The sequence below is a fragment of the Anopheles nili genome, chromosome 3 (assembly GCF_943737925.1).
Source record: "Anopheles nili chromosome 3, idAnoNiliSN_F5_01, whole genome shotgun sequence".
In the NCBI taxonomy this organism is placed as follows: domain Eukaryota; kingdom Metazoa; phylum Arthropoda; class Insecta; order Diptera; family Culicidae; genus Anopheles; species Anopheles nili.
In genome coordinates, this window is record NC_071292.1 from 25,149,449 (window position 1) to 25,169,434 (window position 19,986).

A 19,986-nucleotide genomic window follows, 5' to 3' on the forward strand; every position below is an offset into this window, starting at 1 on the left:
TTCACGCCGGATCGTTCTTCGTGCGGGTCGCATCGTGACCCCGTGTGAGCTTTGGATTAAACCCCGCCAGCTTGCTGGTGCGATTGTGTTCGTACACATACGCCGCGGTTCGCGCGCTACGCGCAAGCTGATACGGGTGGGAGGTCATCGGTTCGCGTTGGTGTGCGCGCGTAAACCAACCGATTGTGCGACCGGCGCGGCGAGCTCACGATGATAGCCGCTTAATTCGCCCCGTCCAGTCGGGTACACGCGGTGGCCCTTTAATTAGTGTGTGCAGGCCGCAGTGATAGCCGGACCGGCGGCGAAGATCGCACTCGCAAGTCGTTATACTCGCAACGTAACGCAACGTGTCGCACGCAAAGCACAGTGATCTCTGCCCAGAGCCCAACAGTGCGCGCGTGAACGTCATCTCCTCCGTGATCGCGAGTTCCGTCGGAGGAGGAACGGAAGTTTACATCAAACGAATAAAGTGCATGTGAGCAGGGCAGCCTGCAAGTGAACGTTTCTGTTCCGGGCGTTTTTTGAGCGATCGACGATCATCATGATCGGAATAAAGTACCTCAACGATGCTCACCTGAAGGGCTTCGAAAAGTACAAGGTAGGTACGGTGGCAATGTACAACTCGCGGGCAGACTACCGTGTGCGGGTTCTCACACGCGAAGGTGTACTTTGTATCGTCCGGTCGTATGACTTTTTATTCGCTAAATGTGATAAGTGGCTGTGCTGCGTTTGAATTGGATAACGTTCTCTGCGTGCGCGGGATGCTGTCGGTAAAGTGGCACAAACAGCACACATCCACACGGGCAGGGACTTTTTTTTGGCGTATGATGTGATGTGCGCAAGGAGTTCAGTGCAGAAGACTCAACTCATGGCGGAATCGGAAACGTGGTGTTTAATCTGGGCGTGTTTCGTGCGATTGCGTGATCGAAGAGGTTTTGGGAAAGAATGCCGACCATGTGATTTTGTCTGAAACCATCGGAAATCGTACGACAATCGGTACGGTGGCGAATGCTTAATTTCTAACCAATGCTGGTAATCGTAGCGAAGATAAGTGTGATTTATCGTGTGTAGTACAAGGCTCGATTAAGAACGGTCGGTTTCTTATCGTCCACGCGGACTAGGACGTTTGTGGGCCTTGTTATCGTGATGTTTTATTGCCCACCAGTTGCGAGGTGGGGTTTTTGAGATTGTTTTCCATTTTTTTTTGTTCAACGGTTTTATTATTAAGCAGTCATTTTAATCCGAACTTAATCAAACTGATTATGTTTCGTGTTGTTTTGTTTTCGGTGTAGCAATTCCCTGCTATATCTGGTAAGAACTTGCCTTTTTAGGTAGATTAGTTTTCTACCCTTGCAAACGATCGTTACAAGTAATTGAAACTATTAAGAGTGTTTGAGACCCAAACCGAATGCGTCATTACCCCAAAAAAATGGAACGTTTTCAAACGTCTTCCATTCTCGTTTTTTTTTAAATCAGCAACGTCTTTTTTGCAACCCCACGTGTTTCCGCGTTTTCAGAACGGGTCGGTAAAAACACCACGGGGTGGAAATCGAAGAAAACAAAAACACCACCGCCACTGTTTACCGATGCGACACGTTTGATATGAAACAATCGACCCGACTGTTGTTGTTTTTTTGTTCCGTTGCCCTTCTTCCGCTACCGGCGCGACCTTATTCCGCAATACCGGCGAAATATGAAGCACCATGGGTCAGGTTCACTTTCTCTTTCCAAGCCACCGGAACAGCGTATGATAAGGGAAGATTGTTACTTTATCGCCTCTCCGTATGATGGGTTGTGTATACGATGCTGTTATGCGAGCAGAACCCAAACCACGTGGGGTTGAAATGGAGTGCTTGAGAGACGGCGAGAATTTGCACGATATGCATACATATTATTCAAATGCGCTGCAAAACCGTAATGCAACGTCCGGTAGTTATCGTGGTCGTGTCAATTTCAACAAGCCCACAAATTGCTTCGCCAACATTCGTCTGTCTTTCCACAAACAAAAATAGACAGTCAGGAATGTAACCCTTATTCCTGAGCTTTCTTAGGGCGCGTAGATGCTTCTGTCCTTCGTCCCTATCACGCCACAACCGGTGGTGATCACCAGCGATCGTGATCTATGCCCTATGCGTTACTCTTTATAAGGAAGAAAAAAAAAGGCTTCGCAATAACTCTTTCCGAGTTGATAATCCCATCGTCTTTAAGGAAGCAGCCACGGCAGCATTATCGGTTCATTGGACTAGAATCACTTTACCCACCCAACACACGTCCGACATGACAGCTTGAACGGATCGATCAATCGAATGTAAGACGGCGTGCGAATGGCAAAATGACCTGTTTACAACTGGCGCCCTGGTCCACCGATAGTGCCCAGATAATTAACACATGGTAGCGCGTTTTCCTAACCGACGGAAGAACGTACACATGGAACATCGACGAATGAGCATAGCATTTACATAGCGGCTCTAAGGATGTCCGCTGTGTGAAAGGAAATAAAGGAAAAAAAGAAAAGCCAAGCAGTTGTAGCCACCGGGAAGGAGATGTGCCGGATTGACGACGGGGGAACGTAAAATCGAAGCGAAACAAGGCCAAAGTTATGAATAAATCAGTCTACCACCCAAGCGCTATCGGTCGCAGCTTGTGACCTTCCGGGGGAATTCAAAATGATAGGCGATGGGAATTTGGAACGGCGACCGAAGCAACACCGAAGTGGCACCATTTGCGTTAGTACATTCCAGGAAGTTTTTTTTAAATTTCAAACCAATTCAAACCGCTACTTTGCTGACGTACCTCGTAATAAGCGAACACCAACGACTGGTATATATATTTAAAATTGGTTTTAAATATGTCTTCCTTCCCAGTACAACTGCGTGGACACTAGTATTCTTAGCGTGTATGTTATGCACCCGTTCTGGAACAAAGTGGTCCTGTTTTGTCCCCGATGGATCGCGCCCAATTTGCTGACCTTTACCGGCTTCCTGCTGACGGTGGTGAACTTTTTCCTGATCGCGTACTATGACTACGATTTCCGGGCGGCCACCTTATCACCCATACCCGTGCCCGATTGGGTGTGGATGCTGGCGGCCATAAACCTGTTCGTGGCCTATACACTAGGTAAGTTTTGCTGGAAGATGGATTGGAACATTGGTGACAGACAGGCTTATGGCAATCACTTCTTCCACAGACGGTATCGATGGCAAGCAGGCACGAAGAACCGGGACCAGTGGACCCTTGGGAGAGTTGTTCGATCATGGGCTTGATTCCTACTCGGCGGTTCTTATACCGATCTACATGTTTAGCTTGTTTGGAACCGCCGATCTGCCACCGGTGCGCATGTACTTCATCACACTCAACGTATTTCTTAACTTTTATCTGCCGCACGTGGAAAAGTATCTCACCGGTGTGATGTTTCTGCCGTGGGGGTACGATTTCGTCATGTGGGTAAGTCGACAGTGTTTGTGACGGTGTTCTTGGAGTGTCTGTTATCGATAAAAATCCTTCCCAATCCACTTTCAGGGTGTATCGATCACGCTCGCTATCACCGGCATCTTTGGGGCAGAGTTTTGGCAGATTCCAATCTTTGGCGTAAAACCGTGCCACGTCTTCGAAATGACGCTCTACGTGTCCGCAGTCATCACTAGTCATCCTATTATAATCTACAACATCTACAAGTGCGTGCCAAACAGCATCACTATGAACCGCACAATTTTAATGCCTTGGTCCTTTCAATGCCATCCTAGATCTTACCGCGACAAAACGGGCAAAATGCGAACATTCAGCGAAGCGATTCGACCACTGATCCCACTCAGCAGCCTGTTCGTCCTTTGCACTGCTTGGGTGTTGTGCTCCCGGAACGGGATCATCGACATGGAGCCTCGGTTGTACTTTGTGATGTGTGGCACGCTGTTTTCGAACATCTGCGTAAGTCCACCACCACGCACTGGACAGCTTCGACCGGTCTAAATAGCACCGTTTTTCTCGCCCTTCAGTGTCGCCTGATTGTCTCACAAATGTCCGACACCCGGGCGGACCTCTGGAACGGACTGCTAAACCTGCTGTGCGTCGTCACGTTCTTCTCCATCCTGCCGTATCCTGCTATCGGCCTACCTGACCTGAACGTCGAACTCGAGCGATACCTGCTGTACGGGTTGACAACCTGCGTAACGATCGCGCACCTTCATTACGGCACCGGTGTGGTACGGGAAATGTGCCACCACTTTCGGATTCGCTGCTTCAAAGTAAGACCGGACGATACTAAACCCACCGCCACCACTAATAACCTAGACGTTAACCGTAACGGTAGCTATCCTAACAAGCATCATCTTAACCACCGCCAGAGAAAAGTCGAATAGTGCGGCAGTAGTCTGTAGAGCGCCGGCCAGAGAGACAATGCTAGAACCCTAATACGAACTGACCATGAACAACCCCGAATCACTCAACCTCGGTCACCCGGCGGTTTGAGACCGGCGAGTTTTCCGGAATGTCCGGAACGACACCGCACCTTCGCCAAAACTGTTGTTGTCTGCCATCCCGTGTGTGTATGTGTTGGTGGGTTGATGCAAATGTTCGAAGCGAACCGATGCATAAATGTTTCGTTTCATTCGCAAGTAATCAACATTCCCCAGGTAGCGATACCAATCACCGGTAGGCCGTGTTTTGTGATGCTTTTACCGAGCGCTGGCTGCATATGCTGTTGCTTATGATTAACAAATAGATACTCGTCGCATGGTGCTGTGTTTTTGCATATAGGTGTGACCACCCGCCCCCGCCCTTAGGTTATCCGTAGTTTAGTTTTGTGTCATCCTGTCCTGGCCCAAAAATTGGCCGCGTTTTGCCGGCAAAAAAAAAACCCGAGGCATCTACTAATATTGACCACCTTGGTTTTCTTCCATCAACATTCGCGATTACTCGGCGGACACGGCGGAAACTACCTACCCAAAATACTCTCTAACTCTCTAATGCAACCCTGCGGTTAGACTGCACCGCACGATAAGCCTCTGTTAAGCGGCTAGGTACTGCTGCTGAGGTACGATCGCCGCAACAGCCAAAAAAGAAACATACTACACCCCTCTTACCGATCAGCCTGACCGATCAAATCGAACAGAAGCATGCCACACGGAGACGTGTTCCCTCGCGGACGGAAGTAGAACAGATACCTGCACTCACAGCTCACTCCAGCAGCATGTTTGGTTCCATGGCATCCCCAACCGTTTGCGTTTGTGCACAATAAACACTAAACTACTCTTTCGTTGATCGCGAACCGCGCGTACCCACAGATACCGACGGCATCGTTACCGCAGACCGTTTCACCACCAGCAGATGATTTGGAGGACATCGAGCTGTGAGTTGATCGGGATCCGGCCAATACTTGGTGCTCTTGTGCTTGTGCTTGCGTTAGTTAGCTTCCGTTTAGGACCCAGTCAGATGATCTAGGATATGCCGACACTTTTGTACATAAATGCCTACTTATGGAAATAATCAGAACGTTTAAATACGCTGTGTTATCCTTTGTTGCGTTGAGAAAAACTGCACAATCTTTTTTATCATTATGTTATTAATTTAATGCAATTAATTTAAATTGTATCTACTGATGATTTTTGAGGTGATTTTTGTTAAAAAACGTTATTTTATGATTTCAAACGAGCTATCTACAAACATATATCATTCCATTCACACCTTTGTCACAGCAATTGATGAAGATCATAATGAAAGATACAATACGTTTTGATTGGTACCGTTTGGTATAAATTATGTATTATATTTTAAGGTTAAAACATGCCCACTAGAAGAACTAAAATCAAGGAACCATAGCTGCGTACTATCTTATCACGCTGGTCGTTATATTGTGAACAAGCTCAGCTCTTGACTACGTCACGTGTTGCCATCTCAAAAGCGGCTTTGTTTCATAGCTCCTTCGAGCCAGTTTATCACCAACTGCCATGGAAGACGATCGTCTTGTGGAAATTCCTCGTTGCGATTGGGAAGAGTGGCGTGACCTGTATAAGCGAGACTGGCCGCGCCATGAAATCGCGTATAATACGGTGCAAAACTACATCAACTGGTCGAAGTATGATCGCAAGATCAAGGATTTGGTACTGTACAGTCTCAATGGGAATTGGCGTGAAGATGGAACCTATATTATAATAGTAAGTAACGGTTTACTTGCGTGCTTGAAACAGTTCAAATTTTTATTGTTATATTGTTATTTGTGATGGCACGATAAAGGATCGTATCGATTTGTACATGCACACGCTGGATGAGTCTTCGGATAGCTTACGCCGGGCACTGGAGCTGGTAGATTGGGACTACTATTATGTGGCCGTAATGTGCGAGCACGAAAAGCTCTTGTTTGCAACGTTCAAAAAGCTCAACGTGCGTGTATTTATCGCTCGTCCAAATACGATCTACTTCCTCGCGAAAGAGGATGCTTTGCGGCTGGATGTGGCCATTCCACAGGGTCTCAAGGTGGACTCGCTTCAACCTCACCATGCGAAAATTATAAACGATCTTTGGCCACACCGTGAAGTGGGTTCGGAGTTTGCTTTGGAGCGTTTGATTCGCTGGAACGCTTCGCTAGGGTTGTTCGATGAACGAGGAAACCTACTGGGATGGTGTTTACTCACGCAAATGGGCGTCATGGGCTCGCTGGGAGTCATAGAGAGACGCAAAGGATACGGAAAAATTGTGGTGAAAGCGTTTGCGAAAAAGCTGGCAGCCATGGGCATTAACCTTTACGCTAGTATCTTGGTGGAAAATGAGCCTTCGAGGGCACTGTTCGAAAGTGTTGGGTTTAAAGCGATTAAAGACGTGAATTGGGTACGAAACTGCGAACGAAAACTAGTCGAATGGAGCTGTGGTGAAAAGAGAGAATTCAACTGAGCCACCGGAAGAAGAAGCACCCACTGTAAAAAGTATGCGTTACATATACGCTCTCATAAATGTCTACAAGTTTATAAGATTGCCCAAACTAGCATAAACAAGATTTAAATGAGGAGCACTTTATGTATTTTTTTTTCAACAGATATATTGTTATCATTTCAAGGTGTACCCTAGCTTATCTTGATGCAGCTTGGTTGGTAACAAATAAATCTTTTCTACCTCAGATAAATGTATCACTTAGTCCAACATTTGCGCCTGTCTCTATGTAGTGTAAGATTCAATTTAAAAAAGTACTGCTAAAGTGTGCCATTGACAGAGCAGAGCATCGAATCTTGATATTTTAATAGATACAAAAATATGTTGAATTAAATACAAATCTTATTTTACACTGAATAGAAAATAAATAACCATTTTAAAAATCGCAAAAATACGTTGAGATGAACGATGTGTGTTTTTAAGCTGTGAATGAATTTCTAATCAAATGTTTCAATGTTCTAAAGAAAACGTTCGTTCAGGCATTACATTAGTCATATTTTCGTATTTTAATTTGTTATTCCGATCGTATCAATCTTAGTAAGCAAAACTCAACTGTCACTTTTCAAATTAGGACGTTATCCAGTAAAGGCTCCCACTTTAACGATCCAACCGGTGCCAGTAGTTCCGTTCAAGGGCTGCTCGGTTTTGCAAAAATCGAAACCATGCACTAGACACGCAGTGCTACACGAACGATCGTCGAATGGGATCGTTCACACAGTTCCCTGGGTCATCCGAGGTCCCTTCAGAGACTGCCCCATCTTCCCCGAAACCCTCTCGCTGGCAAAAGTGACCAGAAATGCTGGCAGCGATTGTGTAATCTTATCAGCTGGCATTCAAAAAGCCGCCGAGAGACGAACGGTGTTGCACCAACACCTTTTTAAACCCCCGTCCCTAACCTAACACAGCAGCATCCAGCTATCTGCTGGGACACGACACTCCTTCGCGCGTTTTGCCCGCACCATGCACCACGGAACGGAACGCCTCTTTAGTAGCGCGCAAACAAATCAGCTATGCAGAACGACTCGCTCGTCCGCATCCCTACGAACGCCTGGGACCAGCTGCGAGACCTATACAAGGAGGACTGGCCGCGGCACGAGATTGCGTACAACAATGTGCATAATTACATCCGCTGGATAGAGCGCGAACCGCAGATCAGTGCCACCTTGATTGTGTGCAGCTTAAATGACAGCTGGCGGGAAAATGGAACCTACATAATTATCGTAAGTCTTGCGCAATCCCAGCATCGATAAGCGATAGCGTATCGACTGGCAGTGTCTGCAAATGGGCAATAGATAAGCGAACAAGTGACCAATGGCTACCATACATCCGCAGGATCACACCGACGTGTTCATGTACACGCTGGATCCCACGGGCGAAACGTTAAGGCGCATGCTGTTGCTACTCGACTGGCACCACAGCTACCTAATGAACATGTGCCTGTACCGTGCGATCGTCCTTGAGGTGTACCGGTTGCATCGGCTCGATATCGCCTTCGACAGTGCCGACGTGATCTATTATCTACCGCAGCAGGTGGCGCTGCATTTCCGGTTCGATTTACCTGTAGGACTGTCACTTAAACACATCCCACCGCAATATGCATCCTTTATCTACAACCAGTGGTTGAACAAGTCCGTTGGCACGGAGTACTTTATCGAGCGAATGCTCCGATGGAACGTTTCGATGGGGTTGTTCTGTGAGGGCGTACGGGAACCGCTCGCCTGGTGCATTCGAACACAAAATGGCGCCCTCGGATTGCTGGGAGTGGTCGCACCACGCAAGGGTTACGGCTCGTTGGTAATAAAGGCATTTGCTAGACGACTGGCGGAGCAAGGATGCAGCACGTATGCCAGCGTTCGCTGCTCGAATGTAGCTTCACGGAAGCTTTTCGAGAAGTTGGGCTTTCGCGAGACTGGTGAGGTGACTTGGATGAAAAATATGAAGAGCACATTTAGCGGAACCGCGCTTCGGAAGGCAATAAAAGCATAGGTGATTGGTTAAAGTATATTTCTTGCTTGATTCGGAGTGTCTGTGTTGTTTTTATACGGTGTTTAACATGGAAGTTTTTTTCTGACTAGTGCTCCAACTTTTTTAACTTTGTCCAGTACCACAGCTCGACGGCATCGAAACCTAACTTTTCGAATAAATTTCGTGATGGCACGTTGGCTTCCACTACGAATGCCTGCGGTAGTTTTCCTGCTGCGTGTAGTTGATTCGCAAGCTTCCGGATTATGGCTTGCCCTAAACCTTTTTTTCGGTGACTGGGAATGGTTTGGAAAACGGCCAAAGCTCCAGTTTGATCGCTAGTAGATCGAATATTAAAAGTTAAGGCAAATTAAGATTATCAAGCATGCTTTTCAACGGCATAATTGGAAAACTTACATCAAACACCACGAAACCAAACGATCGTGTGCATCGTACACACCCAACGATGGGTTACGATCGATGAGGCGAGATGGAAGATTCGCAAACAATGGATCATTGTGCTCCCATAGCTTCTCGACAAAAGTTTTATCGACAAGACGCACGGAATCGAAGCGATATCCGTCTGGATGAGTTTCGACCGCACAAATATCGTCCGTGCTGGGAACCGACTGCCTGTAACAAACCATTCGCTCTTCTACGTGCTTACAGTATCCAACGGAGCTGATAATGCTATCGATCAGCTCACGGAAACAAGAATCGTACACCAGGCTAATGTTTGTTTCACAGTCCTTCATGACGGTTTGAAGCACTCTGCCCAGACTATCGAGAGTATCATCCAAAGTGTCGAAAAAGAGTTCGTTATGGTCCTGTGAGAAAGAAAAACCGACAACCTTTGAGCAAAATTCAACGTGATCCTTGCATGATTAACACTACCTTCACGACGAAAGTGCCCGTTTTACGCCAGTCATGTGCAGGATCGGTAAACACTTGTACTTCACCATTCCGAACGAAATTGCGCCAGTGAAAGAAAACTTCAAGCGTGTTGTAGGTAAAGGCATATTTTGGCCAATTCACACGGAAGAGATCACGCAGCTCAGCAAGCTCTTCCAACGCTAGGCTTCGCAGATCACCTGGAGGTGGCATGACAATGAAACACAAGACGCTGGTACCGTCTATTGCCGTAGTCAACACACAACTAATGCTTGAGCATTTACGCTTTCCACATGCCAAGAAATTATCATGGCTGTGTGCCGGTTAGCGTGTTCCATTTTGCATATCTCGTTGATGGTGGTCAACACTGACACTACGTTGCTACTACGTGAGCTTGTTGCTGAATTTAATTCGCGATTAAACATCCTAATCAGTGGGCGAGAGTATATTGTTATAAATTCTCAAAAATTATCATTTAAATGAGTGGAGTGGAGCTCATTTGAATAAAAAAACGTTAACAATCATTTTCCTCTTAAAACTTAATTTAAAAACTCTCATTTTTCGTGGTCTACATACCTATGAAATTATTTAACCATAAACACCCTTACTAGTGGAAGATTCCCTACCATTCTGCAGTAATGCGGTTATTATAACACAACAATATACGGAGCGTTTCAGCCTTAACCCAATGACCTTACTATTACATCGTCAAATCAGATAAGCAACGTTGAAACAGTCAGCTAAACATGGTAAACGATCGATCGAGAATCAATCAAACTGAAATAATATTAATCAAACCCGCACCGTTGATGCAACCAGTTATTTTATTTCTGTTTCACATGCAGAAATACATCAAAGAAAGATGTAGCCAAATTATCCATATCCATAGGATCCATATAATTTATGCATCCTTTTGCCTATCGTCCGTAAATTTCCACCAAGTATTCGACTGGATCTCCGACGACTCGTGTCTGGAGCGCCAAATTAACGAATCGCTGTAAGAAACCACCACCGGTTAAAACCACACTGCCAGAACGATTAATTGATCGATCGAAAGCGCGAAGGGCGGTGATGCTGTAGTCGCCCGTATAGTTCACCGCCAGGTACGCAAGTCCGCCTGGAATGCCCGGGGCTGTCGAAATTTGTCTGCATGCAACAGAACCAAAGATTTCATGAACAGCGTGCGATTCGTAGATTGATGTGAAACTTACGAATAAAGCAAACGATCACCACTTCCGATGCTTCCCATAATGAGATCTGATCCTTGAACAAAACCGAATAAGGATACGGCAATAAACACACACGCTACTACGAGTTTGGTCATGATGATTTTGACTGATTTCGTCTATAAGAATTCTGTTCTGTGCTGTTGTTTGGAGCGTAACAATTCTACTACCGAAAGCTAAAACAATAGCACAGTTTATATACATCGCCATTTCGCTTTCTATCAGCAACTTGGTCGCAATCGGTACAAATTATCAAATGGGATACTGAAAGCAGAGGATAAGATAAACGATACCATGATTTCGATTACTAACATGAAAAATCATGAATGAGCCATAAGACCCGATCATTGCGATTTGATAGTCCTTTCAACGGAGATCGTAAGCGAAAAACTTTCTAACAATTAACGGAAGGACTAATTACAAATGCCACCAATGAATGATTCAACTCATGCGTGACTTGGCAGATTCACTATGGTTTGAATTTAACACGTGCACACAATAATCAACATTCGCATATTTGCTTCATGTAATTTTAACAAGTCAGTACATTACATACTACTCAAAACGACTAGATACTATTCTTAGACGTGAACTGTAAAATGATTTTTATGATTTATGTGTTTTGTAAATGTGAAATAAAAATAGAAGTTCTGCAAAAAGCTTTTTAAGTAATCCCCTACACATCTCCTCTTGATAAGCTATGCGCTTTAGGATACGCGCTTAAAGTATACAATTTAGTAGCACATTCTGGTTGATGGGTATGGGTTGATACACTTATTTCTGGTTGATGGGTATATAAGAAGTAAACGTTGCGCATATTTACCAATGTAAGGGCTACACATATTTTGCAAATGCCTAATCTTATCTATGCTCTATGCGAACCACGCGTAGCCAGCAGTGATAATGGAACAGTCTAAGTTTGTCCCTTGTCCAGAATACAGCAGCAACTACGGTCGAAGATCAACTGCAGGAAACATTTGTTTATACCGCTAAAGTTTCTTTACAATAGGATCACGAGGAAATGAATATGTCCACACTGGAAAACACATTGGCGTCGTATACTCATCCCCATCGACTAGACCAAAAATCATCTGATAAACATGGAAACATAGCGACTGAAAGCAGTGGAAAAGTACCAAATCCGAAACCAATCGAAATACTCTCCAACAAAAATACCTATTATTATTAATCAAAACCGCACCGTTTATGCCACCAGTTATGTTAATTCTGTTTCTCCCACATACAAATAGGAAAGAAGGGAGCAGTCAAATTTTTTAGATTAAAGGAAACAATTTTATTTATGCATCCTACTGCTTATCGTCCGTAAATTTCCACCAAGTAATCGAGCGCATTTCCGACGACTCGTGTCTGGAGAGCCAAATTAGCGTACCTCTGGTAGAGACCACCACCGGTCAAATGTGCCTGGCCAGTACGGTTAAATGATCGATCGTAAGCACGAATCGCGGTGATATTGTAGATGCCCGTGTAGTTTACCGCCCGATACGCAAGTCCTCCGGGAATGCCAGGTGCTGTTGAAACTTGCCTGCAAGCAACAGGACCGAAGATTTCATGAACATATCGTGCGGTTGGTAGTTTTATGAGAAACTTACGAATAAAGAATACGATCACCACTAACGATGTTGCCCAGAATGAGATCTGATGCTTGAATCAAGCCGAATAAGACTACGGCAATAAACACACACGCTACTACGAGTTTAGTCATGATGATTTTGAATGATTTCGTCTATACGAAGCACACTTGTTCTATTTGGAGCGTAACAATTCTACTACCGAAAGCTCAGACAGTGGCACAGTTTAAATACACCGCCATTTCGCTTTCTATCAGCATTTTGGTTCCCATCGGTACTAATTATCAAATCGAATACCGGAAGCAGACGATAAGATAAACGATACCATGATTTCGATAACTAACAAGTTTAATCATGTATTTGCCATTGGACCCGATCATTGCGAATTGATAGTCCTTTCAACCGTGACCGTAAGGAAGAAACTTTCTAACAATGAACGGAAGGACTAATTACAAATGTGACCATTCTAAAGCAAGATGCAACTCATGCAGATGGTGATGGTAAAGCAACTCATGCATTACTAGGCAGATTCACTGTGCTTTGAATTTAACACGTGTACACAATAATCAACATTCACATATTTGCTTGAGTTTATTTTAACAGCTGAAAATTACATACTATTCAAAATGACTTAGTCTTGCGCTGTAAATCTATTTTTATTATTTTTGTATCTTGCAATGTGAGTTGAAAAAACAAATTCATTAAACAGCTTTTCAAACAAAACCCTGCAAACCTTAAGCCTGTAGACAACTAAACAAATAAGAGTAATTTAAACGCTCAGCATGTAAATAAGAGTGCATGCGCTTTAATACGTCATGGATATCTATCACCAAGCGTCCACAGATATCACACGAATGTCCAATTAAAGTAAATAATTTAGTAGCGCATTCCGGTTTTTAGGTGTGAGTAGATACACTCACTTTTGGTTCATGGGTATATAAGAAGTATACTCTACTCATATTTATTAACGTATAGGTTACACACATTTTGCGAATACTTAATCTTATCTATGCTCTTTTCGAAGCAAGCGTCGCCAGCGGTGATATTGGAGCAGTCTAATTTTGTCCTCTGTCCAGAATACAGCAGCAACTATGGTCGAAGATCACCTACAGGAAATACCACCAAGCGACTGGTACGCTTGGCGCGATCTCTACAAAGTGGAATGGCCCCAACATGAGGTGGCCTACAATCTCATAGACAATTACATTCAATGGCGTGAGCAAGGCATCGAATTGGAGGGTTTAGTTGCGTACAGTTTGAACGGAGACTGGGCTTTACATGGAACTTATGTTTTAATTGTAAGTATCGATTGAGCGTGAGTGTATTTTAATCCCAACCAATAAAGTGTCTTCACAATAGGATCGCGAGGAAATGTTTATGTACACGCTGGAAAACACATTCGCGACGTTGCGTCGTTTACTAATCCTCATCGATTGGACCAAAAGCTATCTGATAAACATGGGAATATACCGACCACTAGTAGTGGAAATCTACCAAATGTACAATCTCGAAATACTATTCGACAAACATACTGTCATCTACTATATGAACCACGATGAAGCACGCCAGTTGGATGTGCAGCTGCCTGTTGGATTACAGTTCGCTCCATTGGAACCATCGCATGCCAAGTACATTAATGACGAGTGGCCTCACAAACGACCGGGTAGCGAGCAATTTATTGAACAGCTAATTCGACGAAACGTTAACATAGGTTTATTCGATGGTGAGGGAAAGTTAGTAGCGTGGTGCATGCGAGTTCAAAACGGAGCCATGGCTATGCTTGGTGTAGCTAAACCGAGGCAAGGATATGGGTCACTAGTGGCACGAGGTTTCGCACAGAAAATGGGTACATTAGGGCTTAACACATACGCCAGTGTGATCGAAACAAATGAACCACCAAGAAAGATGTTTGATAAACTCGGATTTAAAGTGGCGTGGCACACAGATTGGATGAGAAACGGTCCAAGAAAATGCACCATCAAACCAGTTATTTAATGTAAACCCCATCAGAAAAGTATTCTTTAAATTGTTTGAGATTCGAATTCTCGTTTACTCAAGTAAAATAGTGATTGGCTATTGTAGCCATTATTGTTCCGCACTCGCTACCATCCAGTGCAGATTTTGCATTTTTTTAAATCCAACGCTCTCAAATAACCTTATCGAGTTTTCGTTTCCGTGTAAAACGTACGCCTTTGAATCCGAACCAGCCAGAGCTAATCGTTTCGCTAATTCGATTACTACTATTCGCCCGTATCCCTTACGACGAAACGCTGGCATGGTTTGAAGATCCGAATGAGCTCCGGTTTGATCACTAAAATTACCAAAAAAAAAATAGATTACATACATAGATACAAAAACTAGATACATAATAGATTTTACATAATCTCCGAAAAGACCTACCTTAAACACCACGATATAATCTGACCCTTTTCGTTAAACAATCCAACGCTATCATTGAACGAAATCAATCGCTTCAGTAATCCGTAACCCGATTCGTAACTAATGTGGGTTCTCAAAGGCCACTGGTCGTAGATGTGATCTAAATCTTTTAGTGTTATCTTCTCAAACACATAGCCTTCTGGTAAAGAAGGCGAATGCAACTGAAATGCTTGTTCTTTTGATAAGTAGTAGTAGTTTGCTAAATTGCTAGTCACAACTTTTAAATGTTTCTCGCTAATTACTTTCAATATCGCTTGATGAAACTTGTCCAGAAAATCCATACTGACCTCGCTGAACGATTGCCATTCAATTTGCAAAAGCAGCCTTATCAACAGAGAACTATTTTCGTCTTGAGCCGTTGAATAGAAATAGATTTCAAATCCATCCTAGAATGGGATGAGAATAATCAGCGATTGTTGATTTTTCTATCAGGTCAACTCAGCACGCTTACCTTCAACACAAAGGTTTCGTCCACCCTCCAGTTACCATTCAAGGAGTAACATTGCACACCCGTCGTTTGATGTTGTTCGTTCCATTTAATGTAGGTTTCCAACATATGATAAGCAAACTCGTGTTTTGGCCAATCACTTCGAAAAAGGATCTTCAGTTCGGTCCAATCTTCCGGTGAGATCTCCACCAGTCGATCACTTCCAGCCATAGCTAAACGATGATGGAAAATGGACATGAGTAGGAACAGATAATAATGAGGCAGAATTAGTTGTTTGTTGAAAGTGTGTTATCACCAACGAACAGGAAGAGATTCTCGACTGTTGCTGAGGCTTGAATGATAATGGCTGAAGATAAGATATTACATTTGCAAGTGTTCATTAACAACTTGAATCGTTTTGAATTTTATTGCCGATTTATAGTTGCGGTCCTATCAAAAGTAATAGATCAACGGTAGAACAAGATAATTATCACGTAATGTAGCTTGTATTTAGAATCTCTAGTCCACCCATTCCATGTCCGGCGCAGTCGGAAAAGTTCTTATCCAATACGCTTCGCCATCATGTTTGAATCCTATCTGTTCAAACATTCGCTTTGAGGGTTCGTTGTTTCCGTTTACTAGTGCAAAACAATCTTGTCCAAGGGCTGCTATCTGTTTTGTCACTGCAAGCGCTACAACCGTTCCGAAACCACGCCGGAAATACCCGGCGTCGACTTGCAGAGCTCCAAGGGGACCAGCTTGTAATCGAAAGCACCACGCCACAAGTTTCCCAGAAGAACGATCGTAGAGACCAACGTTGGGATTCCACGCTGCCAGGCGCTGGAGAAAGAACAGAGATCCCTGGTGCCGATTAGGCCACACGTCGTTCGCTTTGGATGCATCTTCCGCGCTAAGTGACTTCAACTCAAACCCGTCTGGTACTGAGAGATTCAACGCATCGCAATCTGCCTTGGGCATGTAGTACAGAAACGTTTCACTGTCATACTCCATCGTAAGCTGTTTAGTAGTGATCACATTCAGCACAGGCTGCCGATGCCGAGAAAGTAAGGAGCTCACTTTCAAACCACCGCTCCAATCAAGAAGGTGAAGGGCTCGCTCCAGCACACGATTTGTCGGTTCCCAGCTGTACACGAACAATTGGTATCGATCCTGTGGAAGAAAAACAAGGCCGGAACCATTTTCATTGTCAACAAAACGGAGAGCTTAACGGTTACGAGCCACCGTTTGATTCCACGTACCACGACTAGGTAAGTTCCGTCGTCCCGCCAGGTTCCATTTAGACAGTAAATGGTGAGATTTTTAATACTGGGATCTTTTTCGTACCAGCGCACGTAATTGTCGATCGTCGAGAACGCCACATGATGCTTGGGATAATCCTTACGGTACTGGTCACGTAGCTCACTCCAATCGTCAACGGGAATGATGCAAAGACGATCCGTGGTCTCCATCGTTTGCACTACAAATGAGTCAGAGATAAGCGTGGTTGCACTCGCATAAGAAACTGGAACAACTCACTATGGACAATGACCCGGGCGGGAAGATAATGTGTTTTACATGTTGACAGTATTACAACAGAAAACTATTCATAGCTGCAATATGCATACTGAACTGGAATTCATATGAACTATGTGCTGCCGTGCGAGAATAAAAAATCCTTCATTTTATGGCACGAATACAAAATTATAAAAAAAACTGTTGCTGGTTAACTTGAGGCGTCTCATAACTTGACAATTATGCATAAAAAACCCAAAATGAGTAGAAAAAAAACCTTGATGATACACGTTTTAGTTTATTTGCCATTAAACACACATGCCATTACTGGACATATGGTAATTTGCTTAAAACAGTGCTGATAGTGCACACTCGTGACACAAATGATCATTTCGTGTCGAACCACCCGCCATTTTGGGGTACAACATACCGGCATCATCATTACCGCAACAGTGGAAAGAAGCGACTCACGCAAAGAATTTAACCTAGCTACATTACGATCTAGCGAAATCTGATGCCGTCTGTTGATCGTTCAGTTCACGATCTTTGCTACATCGGTTCTAACGTACGTTCAAGATCATAGCTCATCCTCCATTTAATTATTTGTTTGACGTCCCGTTTGCTTGCAAAATGCATGACATACTGTGGCCCTATATTGGTAAAGTTTTAAACGCATTTCGAGCAAAGCAAGCGCGTTTGAGGCTGTTGTATGTTACCGCGGTTATTTCGAACGTATTTTCCATGTACTACGATTTTGCATTTACTGATAAACAATTACCTGGTGTGAAGAAAAGTTTAAAGCTGTTGGCTGCTAGTGAGAGATTTCCATTGCCACTCAAAGGGCGCATTATTTTTCTAACCTACTGGAATTTGGTAAGTGCTGATACTGTTACAACAAAACAACGGATGCTTATGACTGTACCGGAATGACAAAAAAATTTATAAGGCTATTCGTACCCCAACAGTGAATCAATTTGGTATATAGTGTAGACAAAAGTGCTGGAAAATCATAGCGATATGACAAAAAACAATAGATCAACGTCACGGTCTGGGTATCTTAGCTTCTGTGACGAATTGTCTTATGCAAATAATCAGCATGCGCTGCATGATAGTTGCTGTGATAAGGAATAGTTTATCACAAACATCACCGATGTAATGGTACATTAGGATTATTACAATAGCTCTTCGCTGAGATTAATTTCGCTACAAACGGCAATTAAGTCGCCGTAAATAATTATTGTTGTACATTGTGTACTGATTATAGTAGTATGACATTTTTTTTCTTTATAGTCCTACAATTTTTACATACAAAATACTACCTTCAATGCAACTTTTTACATATGATTACTAAGAATCTTTATCCTTATCGAGAAGATAAACGCACTGTAATGATTGAAATTACCAGATTTATCACATCACTGTATCAAAATCATATCTGGTGTTTTGCGCTTGTGATTCTTGTGATAATGCTGTTATACAACAATTTTACAATTTTCCTTTTTCCATCTCTAAGGAATGTTGTGATGGCTTTCATCATGGTGCCTGATTTATATTTCTTTTTCAATTAAAAGTCAAAAGAATTCTTCTAACAAGGATTCTATCAAAGACTGTTTTTGTCAAAAAAGATCCTCTAACAAGGATTCTATCAAAGACTGTTTATGTCAAAAGAGTTCCTCTAACAAGGATTTTATCAAAGACTGTTTTGTTTTAGAACAAGATAACTATCACATATTGTAGCTTGTATTTAGAATCTCTAGTCCACCCATTCCATGTCCGGCGCCGTCGGACGCGTTCCTATCCAATACGCTTCGCCATCATGTTTGAATCCAATCTTTTCAAACATTCGCTTTGAGGGTTCGTTTTTTCTGTTTACTAGTGTAAAACAATCTTGTCCAAGGGCTGCTATCTGTTTTGCCACCGCAATCGTTACAATCGTTCCGAAACCACGCCGGAAATACCCAGCGACGACTCGCAGACTTCCGAGGGGACCAGCTTGTGATCGAAAGCACCACGCCACAAATTTTCCTGAAGAACGATCGTAGAGGCCAACGTTCGGGAGAATGAACATAGATCCCTGGTTCCGAATAGGCCACATGTCGTTCGCTTTGGATGCATCTTCCGCGCTAAGTGACTTCAGCTCAAACCCGTCTGGTACTGAGAGATTCAACGCATCGCAATTTGCCTTCGGCATGTAGTACAGAAACGTTTCACTGTCACAACTAATCGTGAGCTGTTTGGCAGTGATCACATTCAGCACAGGCTGTCGATGCCGAGAAAGTAGGGTGCTAAACATCAAACCACCACTCCAATCAAGAAGGTGAAGGGCTCGCTCCAGCACACGATTTGTCGGTTCCCAACTGTACACGAACAATTCGTAGCGGTCCTGTAGAAGAAAAACAAGGCCGGAACCATTTTCATTGTCAACAAAACGGATAGCTTAACGGTTACGAGCCACCGTTTGATTCCACGTACCACGACTAGGTAAGTTCCGTCGTCCCGCCAGGTTCCATTTAGACAGTAAATGGTGAGATTTTTAATACTGGGATCTTTTTCGTACCAGCGCACGTAATTGTCGATCGTCGAGAACGCCACATGATGCTTGGGATAATCCTTACGGTACTGGTCACGTAGCTCACTCCAATCGTCAACGGGAATGATGCAAAGACGATCCGTGGTCTCCATCGTTTGCACTACAAATGAGTCAGAAATAAGCGTGGTTGCACTCGCATAAGAAACTGGAACAACTCAAACTCACTATGGACAATGACCCGGGCGGAAAGCTAATGTGTTTTATATGTTGACAGTATTACAACAGAAAACTATTCATAGCTGCAATATGCATACTGAACTGGAATTCATATGAACTATGGGTGTGCCGTGCGAGAATAAAAAATCCTTCATTTTATGGCACGAATACAAAATTATAAAAAAACTGTTGCTGGTTAACTTGAGGCGTCTCATAACTTGACAATTATGCATAAAAAACCCAAAATGAGTAGAAAAAGAACCTGGATAATACTGG

At 43.6% G+C, this 19,986-nt stretch overlaps 8 protein-coding genes across 9 annotated transcripts; 3 read left to right on the forward strand and 5 right to left on the reverse strand.

Annotated features, from left to right (window-relative positions):
* Nucleotides 1–345: 345 nt before the first annotated feature.
* LOC128723397 (ethanolaminephosphotransferase 1) lies at nucleotides 346–5,481 on the forward strand. 2 transcript variants are annotated; one of them, XM_053817131.1, is made up of 7 exons: nucleotides 346–598; nucleotides 2,865–3,117; nucleotides 3,188–3,444; nucleotides 3,520–3,674; nucleotides 3,744–3,924; nucleotides 3,993–4,241; nucleotides 5,280–5,481. In XM_053817131.1, exons 1-7 carry the CDS (start codon nucleotides 542–544, stop codon nucleotides 5,346–5,348), a joined length of 1,221 nt encoding a protein of 406 aa, XP_053673106.1. In that variant the 5' UTR covers nucleotides 346–541; the 3' UTR covers nucleotides 5,349–5,481. The 2 variants fall into 2 exon arrangements, with proteins under 2 accessions (XP_053673106.1, XP_053673105.1); XM_053817130.1 differs by lacking the exon at nucleotides 5,280–5,481 and having other exon boundaries at nucleotides 3,993–4,812.
* Nucleotides 5,482–5,930: 449 nt separating this feature from the next.
* On the forward strand, nucleotides 5,931–6,882 carry LOC128726166 (uncharacterized). Its single transcript, XM_053819958.1, has 2 exons — nucleotides 5,931–6,149; nucleotides 6,229–6,882. The coding sequence occupies exons 1-2, from the start codon at nucleotides 5,943–5,945 to the stop codon at nucleotides 6,880–6,882; spliced, it is 861 nt and encodes a 286-aa protein (XP_053675933.1). The 5' UTR covers nucleotides 5,931–5,942.
* A 1,046-nt stretch (nucleotides 6,883–7,928) lies between these two features.
* Nucleotides 7,929–8,904, forward strand: LOC128723336 (uncharacterized). Its single transcript, XM_053817065.1, has 2 exons — nucleotides 7,929–8,138; nucleotides 8,251–8,904. Exons 1-2 carry the CDS (start codon nucleotides 7,929–7,931, stop codon nucleotides 8,902–8,904), a joined length of 864 nt encoding a protein of 287 aa, XP_053673040.1.
* A 1,784-nt stretch (nucleotides 8,905–10,688) lies between these two features.
* LOC128723339 (uncharacterized) lies at nucleotides 10,689–11,095 on the reverse strand. Its single transcript, XM_053817067.1, has 2 exons — nucleotides 10,983–11,095; nucleotides 10,689–10,917 (listed from the first exon to the last, which is right to left on the reverse strand). Exons 1-2 carry the CDS (start codon nucleotides 11,093–11,095, stop codon nucleotides 10,689–10,691), a joined length of 342 nt encoding a protein of 113 aa, XP_053673042.1.
* A 1,216-nt stretch (nucleotides 11,096–12,311) lies between these two features.
* Nucleotides 12,312–12,720, reverse strand: LOC128723337 (uncharacterized). Its single transcript, XM_053817066.1, has 2 exons — nucleotides 12,608–12,720; nucleotides 12,312–12,540 (listed from the first exon to the last, which is right to left on the reverse strand). The coding sequence occupies exons 1-2, from the start codon at nucleotides 12,718–12,720 to the stop codon at nucleotides 12,312–12,314; spliced, it is 342 nt and encodes a 113-aa protein (XP_053673041.1).
* Nucleotides 12,721–14,671: 1,951 nt separating this feature from the next.
* Nucleotides 14,672–15,686, reverse strand: LOC128723340 (uncharacterized). Its single transcript, XM_053817068.1, has 3 exons — nucleotides 15,477–15,686; nucleotides 14,987–15,411; nucleotides 14,672–14,897 (listed from the first exon to the last, which is right to left on the reverse strand). Exons 1-3 carry the CDS (start codon nucleotides 15,681–15,683, stop codon nucleotides 14,672–14,674), a joined length of 858 nt encoding a protein of 285 aa, XP_053673043.1. The 5' UTR covers nucleotides 15,684–15,686.
* A 285-nt stretch (nucleotides 15,687–15,971) lies between these two features.
* LOC128726789 (uncharacterized) lies at nucleotides 15,972–16,924 on the reverse strand. Its single transcript, XM_053820616.1, has 2 exons — nucleotides 16,712–16,924; nucleotides 15,972–16,622 (listed from the first exon to the last, which is right to left on the reverse strand). Exons 1-2 carry the CDS (start codon nucleotides 16,919–16,921, stop codon nucleotides 15,972–15,974), a joined length of 861 nt encoding a protein of 286 aa, XP_053676591.1. The 5' UTR covers nucleotides 16,922–16,924.
* Nucleotides 16,925–18,717: 1,793 nt separating this feature from the next.
* On the reverse strand, nucleotides 18,718–19,649 carry LOC128726046 (uncharacterized). Its single transcript, XM_053819829.1, has 2 exons — nucleotides 19,437–19,649; nucleotides 18,718–19,347 (listed from the first exon to the last, which is right to left on the reverse strand). The coding sequence occupies exons 1-2, from the start codon at nucleotides 19,644–19,646 to the stop codon at nucleotides 18,718–18,720; spliced, it is 840 nt and encodes a 279-aa protein (XP_053675804.1). The 5' UTR covers nucleotides 19,647–19,649.
* Between the last annotated feature and the right edge of the window lie 337 nt (nucleotides 19,650–19,986).